The 23844-nt window shown below is 35.4% G+C and overlaps 1 protein-coding gene across 1 annotated transcript in view; it reads right to left on the bottom strand.

Moving 5' to 3' along the window:
* Positions 1-1276: 1276 nt before the first annotated feature.
* Positions 1277-23844, bottom strand: part of LOC137397383 (kinesin-like protein KIF16B) — a 39008-nt gene continuing 16440 nt past the window's right edge. Inside the window, exons 4-13 of the mRNA XM_068083674.1 lie at positions 20030-20138; positions 19189-19300; positions 16479-16606; positions 15719-15788; positions 13712-13852; positions 12476-12576; positions 8269-8490; positions 6211-6308; positions 5213-5290; positions 1277-1426 (exon numbers count right to left, since the gene is read on the bottom strand). Of these exons, the coding sequence (XP_067939775.1) occupies positions 1277-1426; positions 5213-5290; positions 6211-6308; positions 8269-8490; positions 12476-12576; positions 13712-13852; positions 15719-15788; positions 16479-16606; positions 19189-19300; positions 20030-20138 (1209 nt within the window). The remainder of the gene's footprint in view (positions 1427-5212; positions 5291-6210; positions 6309-8268; positions 8491-12475; positions 12577-13711; positions 13853-15718; positions 15789-16478; positions 16607-19188; positions 19301-20029; positions 20139-23844) is intronic.

Raw genomic sequence — 23844 nt, 5'->3', positions numbered from 1 at the left:
GTTGATAAAATCTCTGACAGACGTAGAAAACTCTTTTAAAATTGATATAAAAACTTCAAAACAGGTAGCTGATGAAATGATATATAACGGTAATAGCTTGATGCAAACATGTTTCCATCAGACAGGCTAGAAAGCTGGCATGTCAAATAGGAAGCCTGCCCGAGGCTAGCAAATAAGGCTAACTAAAAAATTTAAAATTAAAATGTTTGTGCCATATAAACACGTCAATCCTGAGAGAGTATTGTTATGACACAAACCACTGATTATGACAGACCGAGATTATTACAGCCGCTAAGACCAGGAGAACGCTGTATTCAGAACATTTGCATCAGCTTTCGAGAATGTAGGGCTCTGAATAAACAAACATGCTAAAAACAAAAATATGAAAAAGGTCGATCAAATATCTCTTTTCTATTATTTCCCTATTGTACTTTTCTCTGTATAAAGAAATAGAAATTTTACAATAAAAATATATTTTGTATAGATGCCAGAGTTGATCCATATTTGTCTAATTGAAAAATCAAACACTTGACGACCATTAGAAAAGTCAAGGCTAATGTTGTGTACAGTTAGTAAGGCATGATTTATCAATTAATGTTTGTGAGGTGGAAAGGTACTTTATTACCCGACAAGATTATCTTAACAGTAGCCAGTTTTTTTCTAATTCAAATGTTGTACTCACAAAAAACTAGTTTAAGATGTATCGCATCGGGAGAATATTACAATCCATAGCATGAGGAGACAATAACCATTATGTAGGCATGAAGAGATAATGAACATTATGGGAGTTGAACACAACGAATACAAGTAACTACTAGGCAGAAGTGCGGGCTTGTCAGAAGGATAATTATCACAAGTGCAGATCATCATGTTATGATATCAGACACAAAATTATATTAATTAAACCTTGTTACAATGGCCACATGAGTTTCGGCTTACACAACCGTTAGAAATTCACAGAAACTCTCTTCTATCCATAAAGAAAGTTTCAGCCAAACCTATTCACAATTTTAAAAACATAAGCCAATATATTTAACAAAGCAGGGACCAGTGAATTGGTGTACAGTGGAGTCAGTAAAATATCTAGAATCATTCCCTCTTGAGAAGCAGAGTTCATATGGATATCTAAAGAAGGGTGATGGATTACTCTTACAAAATGTACTCGATTTTGGCAAGCATATGTGAACAAGGCCTATGGCTAACTTCAGTGAATAGACCAGCCCAGACATGTCAACATATTCACAATTTAACTAGGCCTAAATTTGTATGGAATTGTCTACTCATGTTGACTCGCCCTCATTATGTCATGAGCCTCCTGCCACTTATCCAGCCAGCTAGTGAGCATAGACTTAGCAACAGCCTCATTTTCTTCCAGCCGCTCAACCAGCCCTGTATCCATGTCTGTGAGGGACCTTGTCGACTGAGCCTGAATATAAATATGTACTCTATCAGTATTCAGATGATATCACTAATTCTGACTACTGGGCAGCATTGAATCGACGCACTCGGGCAGTATGCACTCATTGTGTAGTCACCGACATACAAAACTGTTTGATATTGTTCATTATGTCAAAAAGGACAAGCATGAAATCATTTGGTCAGATCTCAGCTAAAAAATTATCAGCACATAAAATTGGGAATTAATTTTAACTAAAGCCCATGAAATTAATTTTAACTAAGGCCCACGGCGCAAAGATACATCTAAATAGCTAAGCATGAATTTACTTGGACTGATGCCAGCACCATGATAGAAATATTAGAGGTTTCCGTCTCCTCTTTTACACAGCCTGGTTAATATAAGTAATTAACTTTGCATCCAACACAATATGTCTCTTAGCTAGGCATAACTTAAGACTGGCACACATGCACCGCATTATGTCGGAGTTATCCTCTCAGCGATTATTCATAGACTACATGCAAGTATACCGCAGACCGATGGCATCGCCGAGACAATGCAGCTATATAGGAAAACATTGCTTTGTCCAACTTTCCGATATCATGCATCCACAACAGTCTGTGCAATGAGCACCACAGTGTGGTGAGCGATAGTGTTAAACATGTTATCACAGACGATCGCCGATGTAGTGTGAAATTACTACCCACATACTGTGATACAGTATGCACTGGTCTTTAGTTACGACTTGAGGATATTTTTGAAGAGTTTAGCAAGAACACAAAAAACATTCGAAATCGAAAACAGTTGAAAGAAGCAAAAATTTGTAATCTCGCTAAAACAGAAACATTTCAGAAAATAAATGAAGGGTAACACATCTGTCCTGTCTCTATCATTTGATATAAGTTACAAGAGTCTACAGCTAAGCAATGATAGGAAAGATTTGACTAATGAAAAAGCACAATAACATGATTGTGCCTTTTAGTGACAACATCAAAGCAATTTGAGGAATGTCAATTTGTGAATCAACAAGGTTAAAATCTTATTGAGGACAACGAGACAAAAAGACAGTACCAAACATGGATGCAAGTTGCTTTATAGAAACAAAATAGTTTCATAAAACATGTTGTTCTATAATAATAAGTTGCTGTACAGAGAAAAGATAGTGGGCAAGTTGTGCTATAGTAGCAAAATGGCTCCAGAAAAATAGATGGCTCCATTGAAACAAGATGGCACCATTGAAACAAGATGGCTCCATGGTAACTAAACAGCGACATAAAAACAAATTGTTACAAGAAAAGAAGTCAATGAATCTACATATATAGGGAGAATCTATCATTTAATCTTCGTGAAGTGATGAGAAGCATGAGAAAGAGTTGAAGCAATCTTAACAGACAGCAAATTAAACATAGTCAGAACTCAAGAAAGACATGAGCAGCCTCAAGATATGAGAAATGATTATCATATCTTGCTCTTCAGTGTTTCATTGTTTCTTTATAGGGCTAAAATCTACTCAAAAGGTGAGCTTCTACACTCTGATTCATATCTTTCAAATACATGATATTAGTTCACAGAAGATGCAAGCTCTGCTGGTTGCAATATTTTTACACAAAAGGTGGCAAACATGAACTTTGACCTTTTAGAATTATCAGAACTAATCACGACACTCTTCAAAAACATTCCCTAGAGAAGTAATTAACTAGCCCTTCAAAGATGTATTTTAGCGTGTAGTTCTTTTGATAAGAAAGTAGAATAGGAGCAACATTTCACAACGATTGTCGTTTCATAAACCAATCTAGTTGGCAGACTGAGTGATCGCTTCAAAATATTACAAAAATATTAAGTATTTACAATGTTTGTTTTGGGTGCAAAATAACAGTGATTGATTTGCTGCGTTTTAGTGATCAGTTGTTAGCATTTTTATATTCAAGTTCAAATAGTGTCATTTGACAAGTTCTTCCAAATTTAAGTGATATGAATGATCCCAGTATGTAGTACAATACTTGGTTTTGAATACAGCCCACTAGTAGCAGCAAAAATCTTTAGACATATTTTCTGCATCTATTTGGTGAGACAGAGAATGAAAAACCATTGAGAAAACTGCTGGTCAAAATTAATGTATTTGGCGCAGTTCTGCAGTTACAAGTCTGCTGCAGAGAGCCTGCCTTAGAAACATGGATACAGTGAGGGTACTCTTGTGTAATCATGTACTCTGCATATACTACCTACGATTCGATTAGAGTAGTAAGTCAACAATCAAACTGCAAGGAAGTATGTCATCCATGATGAATAATTGTAATGTTAAAACGTAACTACGAGATGGAATCTACAGCGAGCACACTTTGTACAACAATCAACCTTTACACGCTTCATCACGCGGTTTACACAAACAAGAAAGAAATACATTTCCAATCATGATATAAGCATGGAAGATTGGGTTAGTAGAGTGGAAAGGAGAGAGGGCATTACTCCCACCACCGCATGCAACAATGATGACAATCAATCACAACACATGATACCACCTTGGCTCTGTGCAAGCGATCGGAGGTCGAGTTGTATGACTGACAATATAGCAGTTCAGGGACTGGAGTGGAAGTACGCTGAATAAGATATGAATACAACATATAGTGGAAACATTCAGGCTTTCTTCATGAGCTCTATAGTGGTACTCTATATACTCTATAGTGGTACTCTATATAGTCTATGGTGGTACTCTATATACTCTATAGTGGTACTCTATATACTCTATAGTGGTACTCTATATACTCTATGGTGGTACTCTATGGTGATACTCTATATACTCTATGGTGGTACTCTATATAGTCTATGGTGATACTCTATATAGTCTATGGTGATACTCTATATACTCTATAGTGGTACTCTATATACTCTATGGTGATACTCTATATACTCTATAGTGGTACTCTATATACTCTATGGTGATACTCTATATACTCTATAGTGGTACTCTATATACTCTATAGTGATACTCTATATACTCTATGTTGATACTCTATATACTCTATAGTGATACTCTATATACTCTATGGTGATACTCTATATACTCTATGTTGATATTCTATATATTCAATGGTGCTGCTCTATATACTCTATGGTGATACTCTATATACTCTATAGTGATACTCTATATACTCTATGGTGATAATCTATATACTCTATGTTGATATTCTATATATTCAATGGTGCTGCTCTATATACTCTATGGTGATACTCTATATACTCTATAGTGATACTTTATACACTCTATGGTGATACTCTATATACTCTATGGTAATACTCTATATACTCTATAGTGATACTCTATGGTGATACTCTATATACTCTATGTTGATATTCTATATATTCAATGGTGCTGCTCTATATACTCTATGGTGATACTCTATATACTCTATAGTGATACTCTATACACTCTATGGTGATACTCTATATACTCTATGGTAATACTCTATATACTCTATAGTGGTACTCTATATTTTCTATGGTGATAACCCTATATACTCTATAGTGATACTCTGTATACCCTATGGTACGACTGCAAATGCACTCTGGTAGTAACTTATATACTCATCTGTATGTACTCTCTAATAGTACTAATACCTGCTGACATTACTATTAATCACCTTTACTAGCATTTTATACTACTGATTAGAATATTCTGATTATATGTTATTATATTGTTATGGTAGTAAAAGATACACTCTCTGTTAGTAATTCATGCTATTTGATGTTACGTGACTACTCACTGTCTGTATACTAAACATTCATATGAGAGATTAGTTATACTCCTTTAAAACTCACCATGTGGGAGGTGACGAGGAGTTGTCTCAACCTTTCTATTTCACCTCTCAGGTCTCTTATTAACTTCACATTTGAATCCTAAAAAGAAGACGTAGACTTTACACAAAGAATAAACTAGTTTATCACTAACCAAGACGATTTAATTCACGTTACAGCCAAATATCAAAGACGTACAACACTACGTATCAAACTATCTTGAATCTCAAGTATACTCAACTAAAGTGATATAAGAAAACAGTGTGTGGATTGAATCGACCGGCACTAGCTGACTTGCAGATAGCCAGTTTGACAGTCCCACACTCGTGGGTACAATAGTTCATAGAGCTTTATATTACAAAAAACATTATTTAAAAATTACTCAATCAGCTAAAACTAGAAACATTAGTATTCATTCAAGTAATACTTAGATACTTAAATAAGCTTCATTCAAAGAACAAACTTATCAGCAAATGAATTTTGAAAAAAACATTTTCAATACCCCGATTTTTAACATCCATCTTTACTATAATAAGGGTCGTGTCCTCCTGCTGTCTATCAAAAACCACGGTTTGAAAAAAAGAATGCATCGCATGTGATTTCAACTCACACCATTCAACTGGACAGACCAGCACTTTGACAACAGTGTCAATCAACCACCTTCAGCTGTTTCAGAGTAATTGTGCAATAGTCATTCTCATTGCTTTATCAGTACACCTGACGATGACTCATGGCACACTAGACTGTCAGGGTGCAAGTTTTTACTATAATAAGGGCCGTGCATGCCCATCTGTCTGAAGCCATCGCTGGGTGTTGAAAAACAATTACCTCGTACATAATTTCAACTCCCAGATTTTAACATGGTAGACCGATACTCTAATAACTGCTCCGATCGACCGTCCACTGACTCACCAGAATAATTGTATGTATATTTATTACACCTGACAATCACTCACAGCATACTAGTCCGACAGGCTGATAGTAGTAATAATAAAAGTGAAGAGACATGATGAATATCTCACCTCGTTAACTGTCGGTTTGTTTATGATGCTCTTGGTCCTTTGGGCGTAGCGTAGAGTGTTGAGGGTCTCTGCATAGTATATACTGGAGGGAGAAATATCTATGGAGAGATAAATACTCTGTTATAAATTCAAACTTTCTCTCTTTTTGACAACTTCTGCTCTAATATTTAGTTGAGGTCAGCCAACCACAAAAGCATGACTAGCAACAGGCTATTATTCCCGCTGAGGACTAGAACAGATAAATCATTCAATGCTACCAACATAAGTTTTAATGGCTGTAAGATGTTCAGAATAGGATCATGTGATTGAAGTCTAAAATTTTAACTTTGAAAGTAGACGCTTTTTTACCGTTGGAACTTTTCATGCGGAGTTAATTCATTCTGAGATCAGTTCTGCATGTTAGAACGATCATTGCTAAAACAATAAAGTTAGATAGAATTTGTTATGCTGAATTCAAATTAAATGAATTTAGCTTACTACGAGCAAAATTAAAATTGAGTTGTAATCGTACAGTAAACTCAATTATAACTTAGTCTTCATTTTCAGTTTTTATTTTCTTCCGGCTTTGCTCTTCTGGCCTCAAATTCCGACTCGCTTTTAACCTTCACTTTTAGCCGGCCTTTTGAAATCATTTTCGATTCGACAACAAAGATCAAGAGATGCTGTTTCGTAAGCGTCCGTTCGCATACTCGGCCCATCTAGCGGCCGCAGAAAGATTCACCTCGTAAATTCAAGTTTGTCTCAAATCTCAAGAAAAAAATTTCCTTGGAATTTCCTACCGATCTAAGATTTCTCAAATGTTGGGACACTCAAATGTCGAGGTAGACAAGGGAATGGGATGTAAATCAAAACCAACTTGAACCCTTAATAGAACTCCTATACATCTCTAAAGATTAGGGATTGTAGATTGTTGTGTGTTTTAACTGGGAGATAAGTACTATTTGAATACGAGAGTGAAAATAACTACAGCACAATAGACACACTCCTATAACAGTAGATACAGTAGACACACACCTAAAACAGTAGATACAGTAGACACACTCCTATAACAGTAGATACAGTAGACACATCTATAACAGTAGATACAGTAGACACACACCTGTAACAGTAGATACAGTAGACACACCTATAACACTAGATACATGTACAATAGACATACACCTATAACAGTAGATACAGTAGACACACATCTATAACAGTAAATACAGTAGACACACTCCTATAACAGTAGATACAGTAGACACACCTATAACATTAGATACAGTAGACACACATATATTACAGTAGATACAGTAGACACACATCCATTACAGTAGATACAGTAGACATACAACTATAACACTAGATACAGTAGACACACACCTATAACAGTAGATACAGTAGACACACATCCCTATAAGGCTGTAATACTAGATACAGTAGACACACACTTATAACAGTAGATACAGTTGACACTCCTATAACATAAGTTCTAATTAACGTAAATAATTTAGGTTAAAGTTTTTGCATTGTATTACATAATAAATTCCATATAATGTCATGCGCCTAATCAGCACCAATTCTCAAATTCGACTTAAATGACAAAAATCCTACTTGGGGAAAAAAACAACATACAGAGGTATTTGAGGTATATATTATATACATTCATTTACTCTATTTTAGACATTTGTAACATTTTGCTATTTTTCTTTGCAAGATAGACCCTGCTGCAAAAAGGTAAAAAAAGATTTAAATTGACATTGAAGGTGTGCGCTCCCGTTAAAATTACTGTAATCATGGACCCTAAACCACAGGTAAGTGATAAGAAAAAAAAAGACGTCGATATAAAACCAATAATACTACAGTTACTGGATAGTCATCAAAATGAGATGTTGAGTTTAGTTATTTCCATATTGAAAGATGATAAGGGGTGATTCTGGAAAGATCTTGGAATGGATTAGGCTATTTACACATAATTTACGCTTCTTATAACATGAACATTCTTGGAACAGATGATTTGCGTTGTAGGAGAGTCTACTGCATGGACTTTCACCCTCAGTGCAGTGTGAGATCACTTACTAGCAATCATAAATGTTTTGGAGTTGCCTCCCAGACTGTCCTTTAGTAGCCAGGTGAGAACACTGTCTCGGTAGGGTACAAACAGCTGTCCGGTCTTTTTCCTCGGAACAGGGCTAGCACTTCTGGCCGCTAGATCGCTATTGGATAGCAGGCATGGAGCTGACCCCATCAGCGACCCAGAAAGATTTTCTTGACTGACAGCAAAATTGGATGACTGATTTGCTGCAAGATACAACATAGAAACGAGATGTAAATGGAAAGAATGACAAGTTTTCAAGTTTGTTGAACGATGCTATTTAAAAGATAAAAATAGATAGTGGAGAATGATGAAGATGAGCAAGCAGGAAGTGTATACAAGGACAACTTTAGAACTATTAATCCAATGAATAAAGGAGCTGGAAGAATTTCATTAAGATTGTAAATTTTGCAAAAGCCATCTCGCAAAAAGCTCAGAAAATGAAGTTGCATCTATTTGAAATAACTGTAACTTATGTTAAAAAAAGTCGGTCATTTTTATGTGAGTGATTTGTCTAGCTCAAGCTATATACTTAAAAGGATTGCAGTGATTTCACAAAAGGGAAGCACACTCATCTGTTCATTGAATGTCCACTGACCAAACATTTCACTACATCCCTGCAATATTCTGAGGGAGTAGTCTGCGCAATGCTGGCTATATATATATACTCCAATAACTGCCTTAGTGCCATGGATTCAGCATAATTTGAGTATTTAGCTACTCATTCAGTCTTTAAAACAGACAACCTTGGTACCTAACAGATAATCGATTTAGCATACTGGGAAGTCAATTTGACCACCCAGAAAGTCCTTGTAAGCCACCAGATGGAATCTACTAATACAAGTAAAGCGCACCAAAAACTAACGGGGGTTTGCTTTTTATGTCACTTTTATTGATAAAACTAGCAGATCTAGACACTGAATAAGAAAATCAAATAAATCATAAAAAGTTTTTTTGTAATTCAACACAATTTTATTTTTTCGTAAATAGAGCTACTAAAATGGAAATGAGGTGTTCAGCGGACACATATTATAGACTTCCCCCTCCCGCCTAAGCATATGTAGGCATTAAAGATTAAAAACTACAAATTGAATACAACAAACTGATGATAACTACCGGTAACTTGTTAATGTGATTCACAATACAACAATAGAAATGTTTAGCAGTTATCTGCACCACGAAGAGAAAATTTGCGATGAGCCAACCTGCAATTATATAAAATCAAACTATGACTGCTGTTCTTGAACCGGTCATCATTTCATATTGGATAATAAATGACACAAATTTCCAGCTAAAGCAAAACTAATGATGTCACTAGCTACTACAATGGCTGAAACCAAGCGTAACTAGGCTATTAATCTGAAAGGTTAATTGTCTAATAGCTTAGTTAGTATCTCGCGAGATTACTCCAAGGATACATTAATCAACAAAGTAATCACTCGATATTAATTGTGTCACATATGAACAGATGAACTCACACAAAATTTTAGAACATTATATAAGAAAGTATCGACATTTTTCCATCGTTTGCGTTTTTTTAATGTTTTGACTGCCAGGATGTTTCAAGATTAAAATCGACAAAACGTAATCGCAGTGAAAACGTTCGGATTCAAGCAAGTGCAACTATAACATCTATAGGTGCTAAGAGATCGACAAAATAGAAAGGCGTAACGCTGCAGCCTGAAAAAATAGCTGATATCAATAACTAGACAGATAGCAGTTGTCATGTCGTCACATATTTTTTCTGAGAATTTAAACTGAAATCAAGTTTTTCGCTTTTAATCTTAAAACATCCTGGCAGTGAGGCCATCTCAAACAAAAAATCATCACAAATAATTAAAACATACTGATACTTATTGATAAAATCTAAGATTTTGTGTAAGTTGATGTTTAACCTCTCAATAGATTAATCTTCCACTCGAGCAACCTGTGAAAATCATGTTCACTCTATTAGTCTGAATACTAGGTAAAGGAAGAACGCTAGGCAACGTAGACATGACAGGCAGGAATACAGGAGAGTAGCTAGCAGAGCTAAAATGCACTAGAAAGGATTGCTGATCAAACAAAAGTCAGATAAACCAGAACATCAAATTTTACCATTTCTCTCGAGGTATGTCCGGTAGTGGATGACTTCTGCACGGGAGCAACAAGCACAGTGAGTGATTATAGAGTGTATCAGAAGGTCGAACAGAGCAGTAAACGAGAGAGAAATAGAATTTTTTTATTTACATTGTTTTTCTTCTTTGAAGAATTAACTCACCTCGTTACACCACGAGGTGAGATAATGCCTCGTGTCTCTTCTCTTTTTTTATTATTACTGGCACCCTGTCAGTCTTGTCATGGGGAAACATAAAATAGCCATAGCATAAAACTGTTTGATTTATTAACCTCATTCAGAAGTTTTGAGCGGAGGTGAGTAGAAAGTCTGAGAAAACTAGAGCAGTAGTGAAACCACCAAATTTTATGTTTCACTGACTGGCTATTAGACATAAACTTCATAAGTAAATAAGGGAGTTACAGGAAGTAAAATCTATATCTAAATATTTACTATAAAAGGCGTGTTCGTCCATCCAAAGTTGCAGTTGGATGCTGGAAAAAAAGATCGTATCGCACGGGATTCGGTGTGGCAACACTCAGCTTACAGCCAGGCACAATACCAACTGCGCCACTTGAACACCTCACTACATTTCAGAATAACTGTGTGCGTAGTTATCAAATATGACTTTCTCTCACGGTGCATCAGCCTGCCAGGGTACGTGTAAAGCTCTGATAGTCTTGTGATCTTGCTTGATACAGCCGCACTGAAGTAATAATTTAGGTGTTGATTAAAATGTAGTGATCAAAGATTTCTTTCTATGTTCAGAGTTCAAACTCATGACATTCATCCTACGATACTAACACTCTACCGACTGCTCTAAACTGAGCACCTTGTGAATTTGCAAAATAATTTTTACTATAATAAAAGTGATGTTCCGTGACGTTAAGTAATTCTAGCGTGATGGAAGAGTTGTAGGAGCAGACTGCCAGAGTTCCACACAATACCTACAGATTATTTATTGCGCAAAAGCGGGACAAATCCGAGCAACACCGAACTCAAATAACAATGTTAGAATTTTTGTTTTCCATATAAACGAGCCACAATCTCTCCGATTAAAACTCAAAAATGCGCCTTCGCATGCACTTCGACCAGCTGCATTCAATAAACGTATTCTGGGATTGTTGCTGTGAAAGCAGTCGAGTAATTTAACAAGAAACGGGAAAAAAATGTTGACTAACGTCGGGCTTACTGTCAGTCTATTTATAAACAGAGATTTATAAAATTTTTAATAAAAATCTCTGGAGTTGCCTACTCACACCAAAAATAATCACTCACACATGCCTACTCACACTCCAACTAATTAAGACAACGGTTATTAGGTCTGGTGGCATGACAGGTTTACTTGTAAAGTTTAAAGTGAAAAGTGATATTGTCAGAAGTCCAGTGATGAAATATGAGGTACAATTGGACGATGTCTAGTGGTCATGTGACCTATAACCCTTCAACACGCCACAACTGACTGACAGAACACTGCCTAGAATAGTTAAGATTAGATGATTATAAAAAGTTCATGCATTTAAACTACATCAACCAATTTTATTTGAACAAATCGTAACAAAATATATTGATGAAATTTTAGCTGGAGAGGATCTACAGTGAAAAAGAACAGGACGTATGTGGTAGGAGAAAAATACAATATCTATGCATAAAGTGGTCATATTTTTAAACGGACCGTTAGTGTGCTTCCTAACAAAACCAAAGTATGACAATTTACTAGTCTACTTTGTTCTAGTGGCTCTTATTTAACTGATGTAGGGGGCCCAGGAAAAGCCCGCAATGCTAGCTATGTAGAATTTAACTAGAGCCAATGGAAAGACTTTTCTGAAGGAGTCAAAATTACGTGATGTGTAGAAATTGTGTAAACAAATATGTGTAAATTGGGAGTTATATGTTCCTTCCAGTAATTGTGTAACTTCAATGCTTAATAAAAAATGATTATAGGATAATTAATAGGAAGGTGATTATAATAAAGCTTAATAATGGTACATAATTCAAAAAGCAGGAAACTGAGAATTGCTCATTATTGTTTAGACAGACAGGAAGTTCATGCAAGGACTGGCTACACACAACTCGCCTATAAATATAGCTCATACCTAGTGCCTTGATGACATTTCCTAATGTTACTAGTGATTTATTGATATTGGCTCCTTCCTTTAGCCGATCCTTGTCGTAGTCTGTGATGTTCGCCCTCTCACTAAAGAAAAGCCAAACATGTAAGTCGTTTGACCACCGAACACACTAATATATCAATTTGCACTTTTCTGCTATACCTATAGACTGATGTACCAGCCATTTCACTATTGCATAGACTGACATATTAGCCTTTTGACTACAGCTTACACTGATATATAGGCCTTAAGATTACTACATAGACTGATATATCAGCCTTTTAATTACAATGTAGACTGATATATCAGCCTCTAAACTGTCATGTATTAAAATTTAAACTAGCATTTAGAATAACATACTACATATCAACTAAAGCCAGAGTTCCATAAACTTGTAGCCTCGTTTCCCTTAGTTAACTTGTCGTATAGCTATATACATGTATTTGGATAACTCTATGATGGAAAACAATAGGAGAAAGGTATTAATCACAGTTAAATAGTTTTATGAAAATAAAGGTAGGCCTTAACAAAGCATCTTTATTCAGATACACAATATTTGAAATACTCAGATAACTTGAATTGAAGGTGCGTTTACGCAAGGCCATTTCATCAGAGGTGATCCACACCGACAAATCCAGTTCGGTGTAAAATGACAATTTTTACAACAATTGGTTGTAAATTGGCTTTGTCACAGTCTCCGAAACAAGGTCGGTGATATCCAGCATAATATGTTGGGCCAATTTTAATGACCATCACCAATCATATCTCACAATAGCGCCAGAAACACAATGGTGGTATATTCCGTTCTCCCAAAAGCTCAGGTAAAAATAGCAGTATCAGCATAAGGTGCATGCATATGAGAACGATTTAAATCAATTAGCAATTACAAGGTACTACAATTATTAGGTATACATGTGCATAACAGGTAGCTACTGGGTGACTCGAATGTGTTTATGCCGGCTGAAAAACCGACAGAATGGTACGGATATCGATGTTGTATTTCATGGGCTAAAAAGGTGACACATTTTGTTGTTGATGTTTGAGTCGGTTGGGTGTAAGGTCTTTGCAAAAACATGTTTCAAATCGTAAACAGACAAGAAGCCATTCTAACTCTCTCGGCAGAAACACAACTCGGCAAATCGGCCTTATGTAAAAGCAACTTAGCGAATAACATTTCCATGGAAACATTTAGTGTACAGTAATAGCTCTGAGACAACTCACCTGCCAGCCAAATCAACAAGATGAATTTTGCTGACTGTCTCACATGGGAGATCTTTCTCTAACTTAGCCTGAGTGAAGTTTATTGTGAAAATAGCATGAGATCTGCTGCTATGATCGTGATAGTGGGTAGCTGCTGTTATTCTACATCACAACATGATGACTTATATTAGAAGACCAGCAAGTAGCATCCTAATAATTGCTGTTGAACTTTAACAGTAAATATAACAATACAACAGCATTGAATTTTACTAAAATTCAAATAAATTCGTTTTTAGTGAGTGACACACAATGAAACACACAAATCAATGAACATTTGAGATTTGAGGAAGTTTCTTATAGATAATCCACCTTTTCAAAAAACAGACGATCCTTTGATGGATGAAAACAGTGAAATTTCTATTTTCTAATCTAATCACAGTCAATTTTAACATTCATTATTTTAGAATAAAGTTTTATTCGAAGCCAAAAACTCAAAAAGGGAGGTTTTGTTAATTGAACTTTAACAAAAAAAGCAGTTTCTTCACAATTAAAGGCAGCTGATCTCACAAAAGGGTCAATTACAGCATAAATACATAGCCATAGACAATCCGAATAAATCAGGAGATACTCAGTTATGGTTTGACCAATAAAAATAAGCAAGTATTTTACTAACCAATCACAAATCAACTTGACCAATAATGCCATTATTTAAAAGGACTCCAGTCAGCCATAGTAGGTTATCAGTTTGAGTTAATACACTAAATATATAATTTCCAAAGTTTTCCAATCAAGATGAACTCTCAACTCATATATCAAAAATTTCTTAGCATAGGTGATAGATAAGATGATAGTGTGATTGCGCAGCTGCCTTTGACAGAGACCTTTGCTCAAATTCAAATCAAACTGCTCACCAGTAATTCACAAGCTCTTTAATAGCTCATCTATTCACAATACTAAATTACGAAATTAAATTACAGTTGTTAACAGCATCTATAACCCTCCCAATGAGGTAAGCAGATCTGCTTAGATGCAACAAAGAAGGCTAATGATGACAAATATACTGTATATCACTTGAAATAAGCAAATAAAAATGTAATAAAATATAATATACATTAATACATAATAAATAAAAATATATTCAACCATTACAAAAATGAAATGTCCCAAATTTAGCCCACATAATCATTCAAAAACATAATTTTATAGCTGTTGGATTAACATATTTGGAATCAGGACAAAATGACTATTAATTTAATATATAATTTATGACTATTGACTAAATTTACTATGAGTAACAAAGTAGTCAATGAGAACTTTTGTTTTCCAACAAAAAGGTCCAATTTATGTCGCATATCAATCTGCTTAATGAAATGCTACAAGACAAATGTGTAACTTATTCATTTATAGAGCTTTTCAACTGAGAGTTGCTCACTCTTTAATTGCTTCATGCTGTAAGCCACAGCACAGAGCAAATCAAGAGGGAACAACTCTATAGCACATGCAATCTGTTTTTGTAGAACGAATCCGTGTGGTAATATACAAAAAGCTCACATAGTGAAATTGACAGTATAAGTAACTGAGAATTGATTAACTTTAGTTAATTGGGTCAGAAAATAAAATACTAATAATTTTAAATAATAATTATAATATTAATAATAATATATTAATAATATTATTAATAATTAATAACAATAAGAATTATGAGAACAATTTCATATTACCACAGACAGCATTGGATGACTACGAGTGAAAGTTGACCATTGACAGCATGACATTTTTACAACTGCAACAAGTAGCCATTACACAACAGTTTTCTAAAGTCAGCACTGCTACGCCTATTGCACCATGGTCGTAACAATACACCACTGTTACCTAATTGCTGTTACCCAATTACACTACTGTTACCCCATTGCACCACTGTTGGCCCAGTACAGCACCGTCACCAATTATCTAGGTGACTACGAGACGCTTGCCACTACCCCCTGTTTTGCTCAGATTCCTACATAGAGCAAGCTACGCAATACACACCTCTTTTCATTTCCTCTGTCAAGCAGGGCTTGAACTGACACATTGTCCTTGACTATGTGTCTTGAGAGATCTATAAAAGAAACAAATGGGAAAGTTTTGAATGGTGGAAATGTAACTATCTAATGCATCAACAGACAACTCCAAACAGCTTAGGCAGACATCCCATTTTATGGAAGCAGTTTCAGTTAAGGGGGTTGCATTTCGGTGTAGCGCTAAGAGAGCAGCTCCACGACAACAAGTGTTGGGTTGGCCTTCTGAGCATTGTGTAAATTATATTTAGCAACCCCAACAGGACTCTAGAGTATCACATGTTCGGACAGGAGAGATAACTCTACTAGTCCATGCAAAAAAAAGTGTTATTATCAAAGATTTGTAATAGAAAGATATATTTCATTATTAACAAAAATTTATCTAAAAACCAGTATTAACATTTAAGTAAATATTACTTATATTACCAGTATTACATTGCCACAATTGCATTAGTAAACTTTCAAAATGTGAAGATCAACCAATGGCAATATATGGCTGGCTTTGTCCAACTAAACAAAAGCATTACTAGAAAGTCAGCGTGAGCTAGTCTGAGAGTATGTGCAGCAAACAAAATGAGCAATGTTTTATGCAATTAAAGTCATAAGAACTTGCCACAGTTCTGACACGATTTAGTGAAAACCAATGGAATTACGCATGCTTGCCTGAGAATTACAAGAGAACATTCTACATAATCTCATTATTCGAAAAATGGGAGAAATAGTTTCCTAACCTTGCACGTATGGTCCATCCTTGGGATGCTCTCGTACCTTCAAAGTATACCTTTCGAGTCCTTGACCTTTCTTGGCGGCCGAAGGTCGTAACAGGTCTCTCACTCTTTCGTTATATATCTCCATATAGCTACATAGGATGAACACAGTTCAAGTGATATAGTAATACTGAGCTTGTGGTAGGAAAGACAAGACACATATGAGTGCTTTGCAAAGATCGTAATAGATATGTCTAAAAAAACTGGTGATCGGTCAGATCATGTCGGGAAATATGCAATTCAATGATTTGAGCCTTTGAGGATGTTTCCCACACACATTTACTTTTTCAAAGAGCAGACAGTCCTTTGGTCGCTGGAAATTGTAAACTTTATATTTTGTAAACCAATCACATACATTTTATCAGTTCACCAGAACACACTTTGAATTTGAAGCCAAAAACTAACAAGAGATTACAACTCCACCCTTGATGGCAGCTAAGCTCACAAAAGCATTAATGGCAGCGTATATCCCTATCTATAAACAGCCGGAATAAATCAGGAATTATGTAAAAGTTTTCTGACACCATAATAAACCAAAATGTATAAAATAGGGTAGCGCACAATTTTTTCCGACTTTCTGAGGTTTCAAGGAATCGACTACTGCTGCAAAGGGTAACGATGAAGCATCAGAACATAGTAGCTTTCTTGTATAAAACTGGAGAATTAGGAGCTAAGTGATCAGAGGTTAAGGCATCAACTCATAAACATTATTTAAATCTTTCTGTGAGTAACACATTTGTATCCGCGACTATCATTTATTTACATAAAAGACTTGCTGAGTTGGAATTTTACAGAAAATTTATTAATATCCTTAGGTTTAACGTAGGAAAGTAGTAAAACATTTACAATGTGTGTACGTACACCAATCCAGCCAATTTAACTATTATCCTTTTAAGAGTTTTGTCTCAACAAAATATTGTCCTCCAACATCCCCAAAATGGAATTACGGTGATTGGTTGATGTCTTTTAGAGATTTTGTCATCCATTCATCAACAACTCTCCCTTGTTTAACAACAGTCCTCGTGACATACTTTTAATCTGGCTAACTGACCTACTTAAATAGAATAACTCCCTTGAAGATGAACTTACGCAAAATTTAGTGGATTGTATCAAAAAGTGTCAGTATATTTCTATCATTTACGATGTTTTTTGACATTTGATGAGATCTGACTGTCAAGATGTTTCAAGATTAAAATTGACAAAACTTGATTGCAGTTGACTTGATTGCAGTTGACTTGATTAGCTCAGAGCAAGTCTATAGCCGTAAAGAGACTGACAGAAGAAAAATGCGTTTGCCAACATGAACTATAGCAACTAGTGACCATGTTTCGGCACGTATTTTTATTCTGGGCGTTTTAACTTGATCAAGTTTTGTCAATTTTAATCTTGAAACATCCTGGAAATCGGATTACCTTAAACATCAAAAACAATCGTAACGATATAAAAATGTTGACACTTTCTGATATAATATATTAAAATTTTGTGTAAGACTCCCGCTAGCCAATTAAAAGTTATGAAATATTTTATATACTGTTACTTCAACTGAGCTGCACTAGTGCAAATGTCAGCGCAGAACAACGTACATGAGATATGCAAGCACTTGTGCACTTAGCAAAGAGAGCAAACTATGGGTAAACAAATGTCGGCTTATCAAAGGAGTGTATGTATCGTGTGTAAAGAAGGTTTGGACAAACACTGACTACGGCGGGTGCTTCTAACTCGGCTATCAACTGGTGAGTATCTTTAAATAGCACCCGAGGGATTACCAAACAAGGGTCAACATTTAACAAGTATGGTGCCTTGTTTGGCATAGGATTCAGCATTACACAAACTTGGTGCATGATGCATGGAGTACAAAACACATGAGGCAAAATATGTTCCGGCTAGCTACAAATAAAGATTCACTATTTCCAAAAATCCCTAAACGATTCGATATTGTAAATAGACGATTAATGATATATCGCAATATTATCAATTATGTAGAAAACTTGTAAATTTTTGTTCATATCTTCATATCGTGATGCTTTAGCTCTGAACGTGTACATAACATGAGAGGCAACTATTTACTTGGGAATGCGCAGTCTATAGAGCTATATAACATAAAATACATGTAAGAAATATGCGAATAACATTTAGTGCATATTTATCTTTCCACACATGTGACAACATCGTCTTCTATTCGGTGACACCAGCATACTACAAACACCATAATGGCGTTTATATTTACTAAATTAACTTTGTAAAAATGCGACTTGGGTACTTTTAGCATCATACTAGTGTCAAGGTCACATCTTTTAAGTTTTTTCAGCTCAGAAAACAAGTATTGACATGTCTGAGTTACCATTGTAATACGTAAACAGGTGTGCTCCTTGATAGCAAAATTAGCCAATGAGCCATAACCCATGCTAAATGGCTGTGACCACAAACCAGCATGACCAACCTAGGGCCAACTCTGATACAAACCCGTGCGGGAACGCACCCCACTTAGCTACCTTTACTACAGAAGTTAAAATATAGTTTATGGCCCAGATACTGGTTAAATGATAAGCAAGCCCCTCTTATCTCGGAGCAACAAGCAAACATTCCTGTTTCGTTGGCAGGATGTTTGCTCGCTGCTTGTTTAATCGATCAGCAAAACCACGAGCACGCGTACGGAGTATATGCACTATCATACCTGACATCCACTCGACAGGAAACATTGGATTGTGGGTCAGACTGTGCTTCATCCATTCGAGAGAAGAGACCCTGCAGTATTCGTGGAGTGAGGCCCACATCTTGAACATCTCCTGAAGCATTCCATTGTACTAGCTAGAGCTAGTCAAGTAATCCAGTAGGAAAACTGGAGGTAATTTACCAAATTTTTGGCGATGCTTTTACAGTAAATTAAGATGACACTATGGCAAATATGGCATTAACAACTGCATATTACCAAGTACAAAATATGAAATCGGGATTTGTTTCCTCTTTTTTTTACCAATTAGTATGGCAGATCACTTCTATTCCATTTTCTGCGACTCTGTGCCTTGCACTAGCAGCTGAGTGTTCACATATTAGAAGTTCTGTATCTTTATGCCTGTTATTTTGAGCAATGAGCTCGCTGATTGTCAGGAAGTATTAATTAAAATTAAATTTAAAATGTAGCGAATTTAGTTTATAAAAAACTGAGCCAGTTTCAACTGGGGTTACGCAGACCAAAACAAAAAAAATTAAAAAGTTATTAAAACGTATCATTAAAAGCACCACTAATAATATAAATCCTGCAATATAAATTCATTTATTTAAGCGAAAAGAACTAGTATGCTGATTATGACGTTTGCTTGCAGAGTTGTCTTCTCGACAAAGCAAAAATCCATAAGCTGAAAGACTAAAAGTCATGTCTGTTTATCCCGGTGATATGAAGCAGGTTGGATGCTGCTAACCCCTTCACTTTAAACATACCTCAAACACACGACTTAATAACTTTTTATGTATAAAAGCAAGGAATATGAACCATACAACAAGCCATAGTGACTTACCCATCATTGTGTAAGTCTTTCCAGACCCAGTCTGTCCGTATGCAAATATGCAGGCATTGTATCCACCAAATGCTGCTTCTAGGACCTCTGACCCGAGATCTTCAAATATCTATAACAATGGAAAGTATTCAGGAAAAAGGAACAACACTGAACACATTTCAGCATCACATCTGTCTCCATAGCGACAGTTGATCTAATAAGAAGCAAGGAACTCTCTGGCCTGTAACCACTTTTAATGCCAAAACAGCGCTCGCTAGTGAAATTTTATCATCATCACGAATATTTTAAAACTACCAACATACCTTTAAAAGAAACAATTTCATGATTACTGCAAACAGGAAAGTCTGTTACCACAACAATTTTAAAGGTGATTTTAAAGGTTAATTCGCATCTAATTTTAAAATATTTCATTACAAAGTATAAATATTTTTCTATCATTCCCGAATTTGTTTGTTGTTTTAGGTTATCTGACTGCTAGGATTTTTCAAGATTTATGTCGAAAACTTGATCGCAGTACAAACGCTCAGAAGAAAAAAACAATCTTTATAAAGATTGCAATACAATTTGTAACGCTCTATTACATGACTACCAATTTAAGCAAAAACTTAACATAATATATATTGGTGGTACCGAATAACGCCTACAGGCATAAGATAATCTACAATGACATCAGAGAGGGCGGAAGAACTAGCATGCACTCAGCTACCTCGGGATTTAAGGCTTGTCTTCCTTTCAACTTCAGACCAAACATGACGAAAGACAATGGCTAGTATAACTCTACAGCATTCCACCCTCAAGGTGGTTATTGATAATTAATATTATTAAACAATGCAATTGGCTAATTATACCAGCTAATTGATTGGTGAGCTCAAGATCATATTTCCGTTGAAGATCAAACATTGAACTTGTCTAGTATTTTAGTTGACTACGCAAAGACTAGCACATCCTGTCACCGATGTAATCTGTATGTCGCCCCTAGCGCTTGATAAATTCTGACATGGTCTACTATTTTGTCTGCCGTCTTAGCTACTGATTACACTCTGTATGATATGAATGAATGTTGTTTACACTATGTCACTGGTCTGGCAGATATGTTATAATTTGGTCTGAGTGATTGACCTCGCTTTCTGTCATCATACCCTAAATATTTGGTTTTTTACAATTTGTATTGCACCCATTTAAACTGAAGGCTGATGTCTCCTTGTAAGTTAGTTTTCTTATGAATATGTTCAATATTTATTGAAGAACCTTGGTGTTTGTAAATTAGTGCCATGGCTCCCACCGTTTGACAAATAAAACGGCAGATTTATCAGGACAGACATCTCTGCATTGACTGATTGCAGCTTACGCTACAAATATAGCTTACGCTATATTCTGGGCTTGCGTAAACTATGCCCAGAATATTTCTATTTATCCTTCCACATTTATGACAAACATCGTCTTCTATTTCCGTGACAACAGTATACTACATCTGCCATCGTATATGTCAGTTTATGAACTTTACATTACTAAAACTTTCAATTCACTACCCCTACTCCGCAATACCATTAGATTAGCAGCTTTTAAAACTCATTTGTTTAACTCACTCAGTAATATCTGATTTCTTTTTTTTTCTTTTGATGTGTAACGAAAAACATAATTTTTCTGATGATCACTAATGCAAATAAAAAGCTATACATATGTACATACTACAGCAAATACAAATCCTGGAATATTATTGCTAGTCTATACAGCTATAAGCTAATAGCAGCCTTTAGAATTATGCCTTTCTATGTAGTAATTTCATGGCTCAGCTATCTTTTTTAAACAAATTCAAGATTATCATGCTATTCATAGCAAATCCCTGCCATTCAATCACACACATTCCATTAATAATTATGATCAAAGATATGCATGCAGCTTAGCTATAAGTAAGACACGTGTCAGGTCAACTTTCAATTAGCAAACAAGTCTGACACAATGTCATAAACATCATAACGATCATAATATATTTCTACTATATTCATAATCTTATGTACAAACTCACAGCCACACCTGTGCTTGGGACAGTCACTCTAGGTAGTCATACCTCTATGATCAATCGAATGCAAAATACATGTTTTCTAACAAAAAAGTGCAAAGTTAGAGCAAATATTTAAGCATACATCTGCAGTAAGTTCCAACAGACCATTTTCAAGTTTTTTGACACTATGGTTTTTGAAAATGAAAGTGACGAAACTGCTAAGAATTTAAAATACAATTGTCAGATAAATGAAAAGACAATAATAGTAATAGTGCACATAGTTTAAGTTAAAGAAAGCGACTATGTGTTTATTTCTGCACCTACACACTGTCGTGGTTACAAATATATTTTTGTACCTTCAAGGTAAAGTAACAATAAACATCTCCTATTATTAATTTTTAACTCATCAACCACCGCCTTTTTTTAGATATATAATTTTTTAAGTTAGGATTTATACATTTGGTGTCCATAATATAAGTAATAGTGTAAGTATATAAGTAATATAATACCCCAGTGTATGTATGTGTTTGTGGTAGCTTGCGTAAGCAATAAGCATTTTCACAATTTTGGTTCGATTTTGTCTAAACATCACACACATTCACTCCATGGTACCTTCCACCAGGTGGCCAGAAATATTTGGTTTTATAACTGCCTCTGGTTCCTGAGAACCAGACTACTTAACAACCACCCTCAGGTTAGCTGATTAAAAATAAAATAAATCTGGGTTTGACGCTAGTATGTTTATTTAACACATGATCTATCTATGCCATTGTTTTTAATGTCATATTTGAATGTCATACAGAGGGAACTACTTTAGATGCAGAGTCAACTATGCGCTCAAGCCTTCCATATTATCTTGGAAAATTCATATGCTAAGGTCATTGTAGGTAGAAAGGGTCCACTGTGTTTGATATCGGCTTACTCTTCACGAGACTAACATTTGAATAAGCTTTTGAAACAGGAGTTGTCTGCACCACTGAAGAATTATATTTAGTGAGCCACGCCACATAGTACCCCAGTATGATTTTACTAACTTTTACGTAGACCACCAACTAAACCTAAAAATCGATAAACATAAGCCATAAGGTTTTGCGAAAGATGTGTTGTTAACAAAATCTTCCAATAATTATATTTGCGGACAAAAGTACCCGAAAGCTATGAATCAGTGAGTCTAAAATCCCAGACATAAATTTACATAAAAAAGATTTATATTCAACAGAAACTCCACATTTTTTCTTTAAAATCTGCAAAATAAAGAGGCTCATGAAAACCCAGAGCTTATTCTCCGTGTAACTCTGATAATTTAAAGGGAGTGAATGAGTCCGTGAGGTTTATCTCAAAGCACCTGTATAACCCCTATACAAATATCAGTGCCGTACGAATTGCTAGTATCAACAAATACTAAAGATAGAATGAAATGAACACTTGAAGATTAAAGCCAGCAAGTTATTACATAAGGGCATGTTTACACACACAGCGGCAGCCACTGAGAAACAGCCAGAGCTTGATAACATAGGTAATGTTAGTAAAGATACTAGACTCAGCTATAAAACTTGGGTTAGGGAGACATTGGCAGCAGGTCAGCATATACTTAGGTCGTAAGACTTGGACCGAATCGCAAACACCAATCTTGGTTGTAAAAACCTTCGGATGATCTGAAGGCAGCAAAGTGAAAACGAAACGATTTTCTTTATTTTAGCAAATTCTTTTTCCCAATTTCTCTAGTCTCTCTAGTATCAACTCCAAAACTGCAATGTCTCAAAAAAATTCGCACCTCCTTCGTTGAAAATAACAATCCATGTAAAATCTAAGA

Source organism: Watersipora subatra, chromosome 5, assembly GCF_963576615.1.
Source record: "Watersipora subatra chromosome 5, tzWatSuba1.1, whole genome shotgun sequence".
In the NCBI taxonomy this organism is placed as follows: domain Eukaryota; kingdom Metazoa; phylum Bryozoa; class Gymnolaemata; order Cheilostomatida; family Watersiporidae; genus Watersipora; species Watersipora subatra.
The sequence above is the reverse complement of the archived record's forward strand: the minus strand, read 5'-3'. Positions and strand labels throughout refer to the sequence as shown.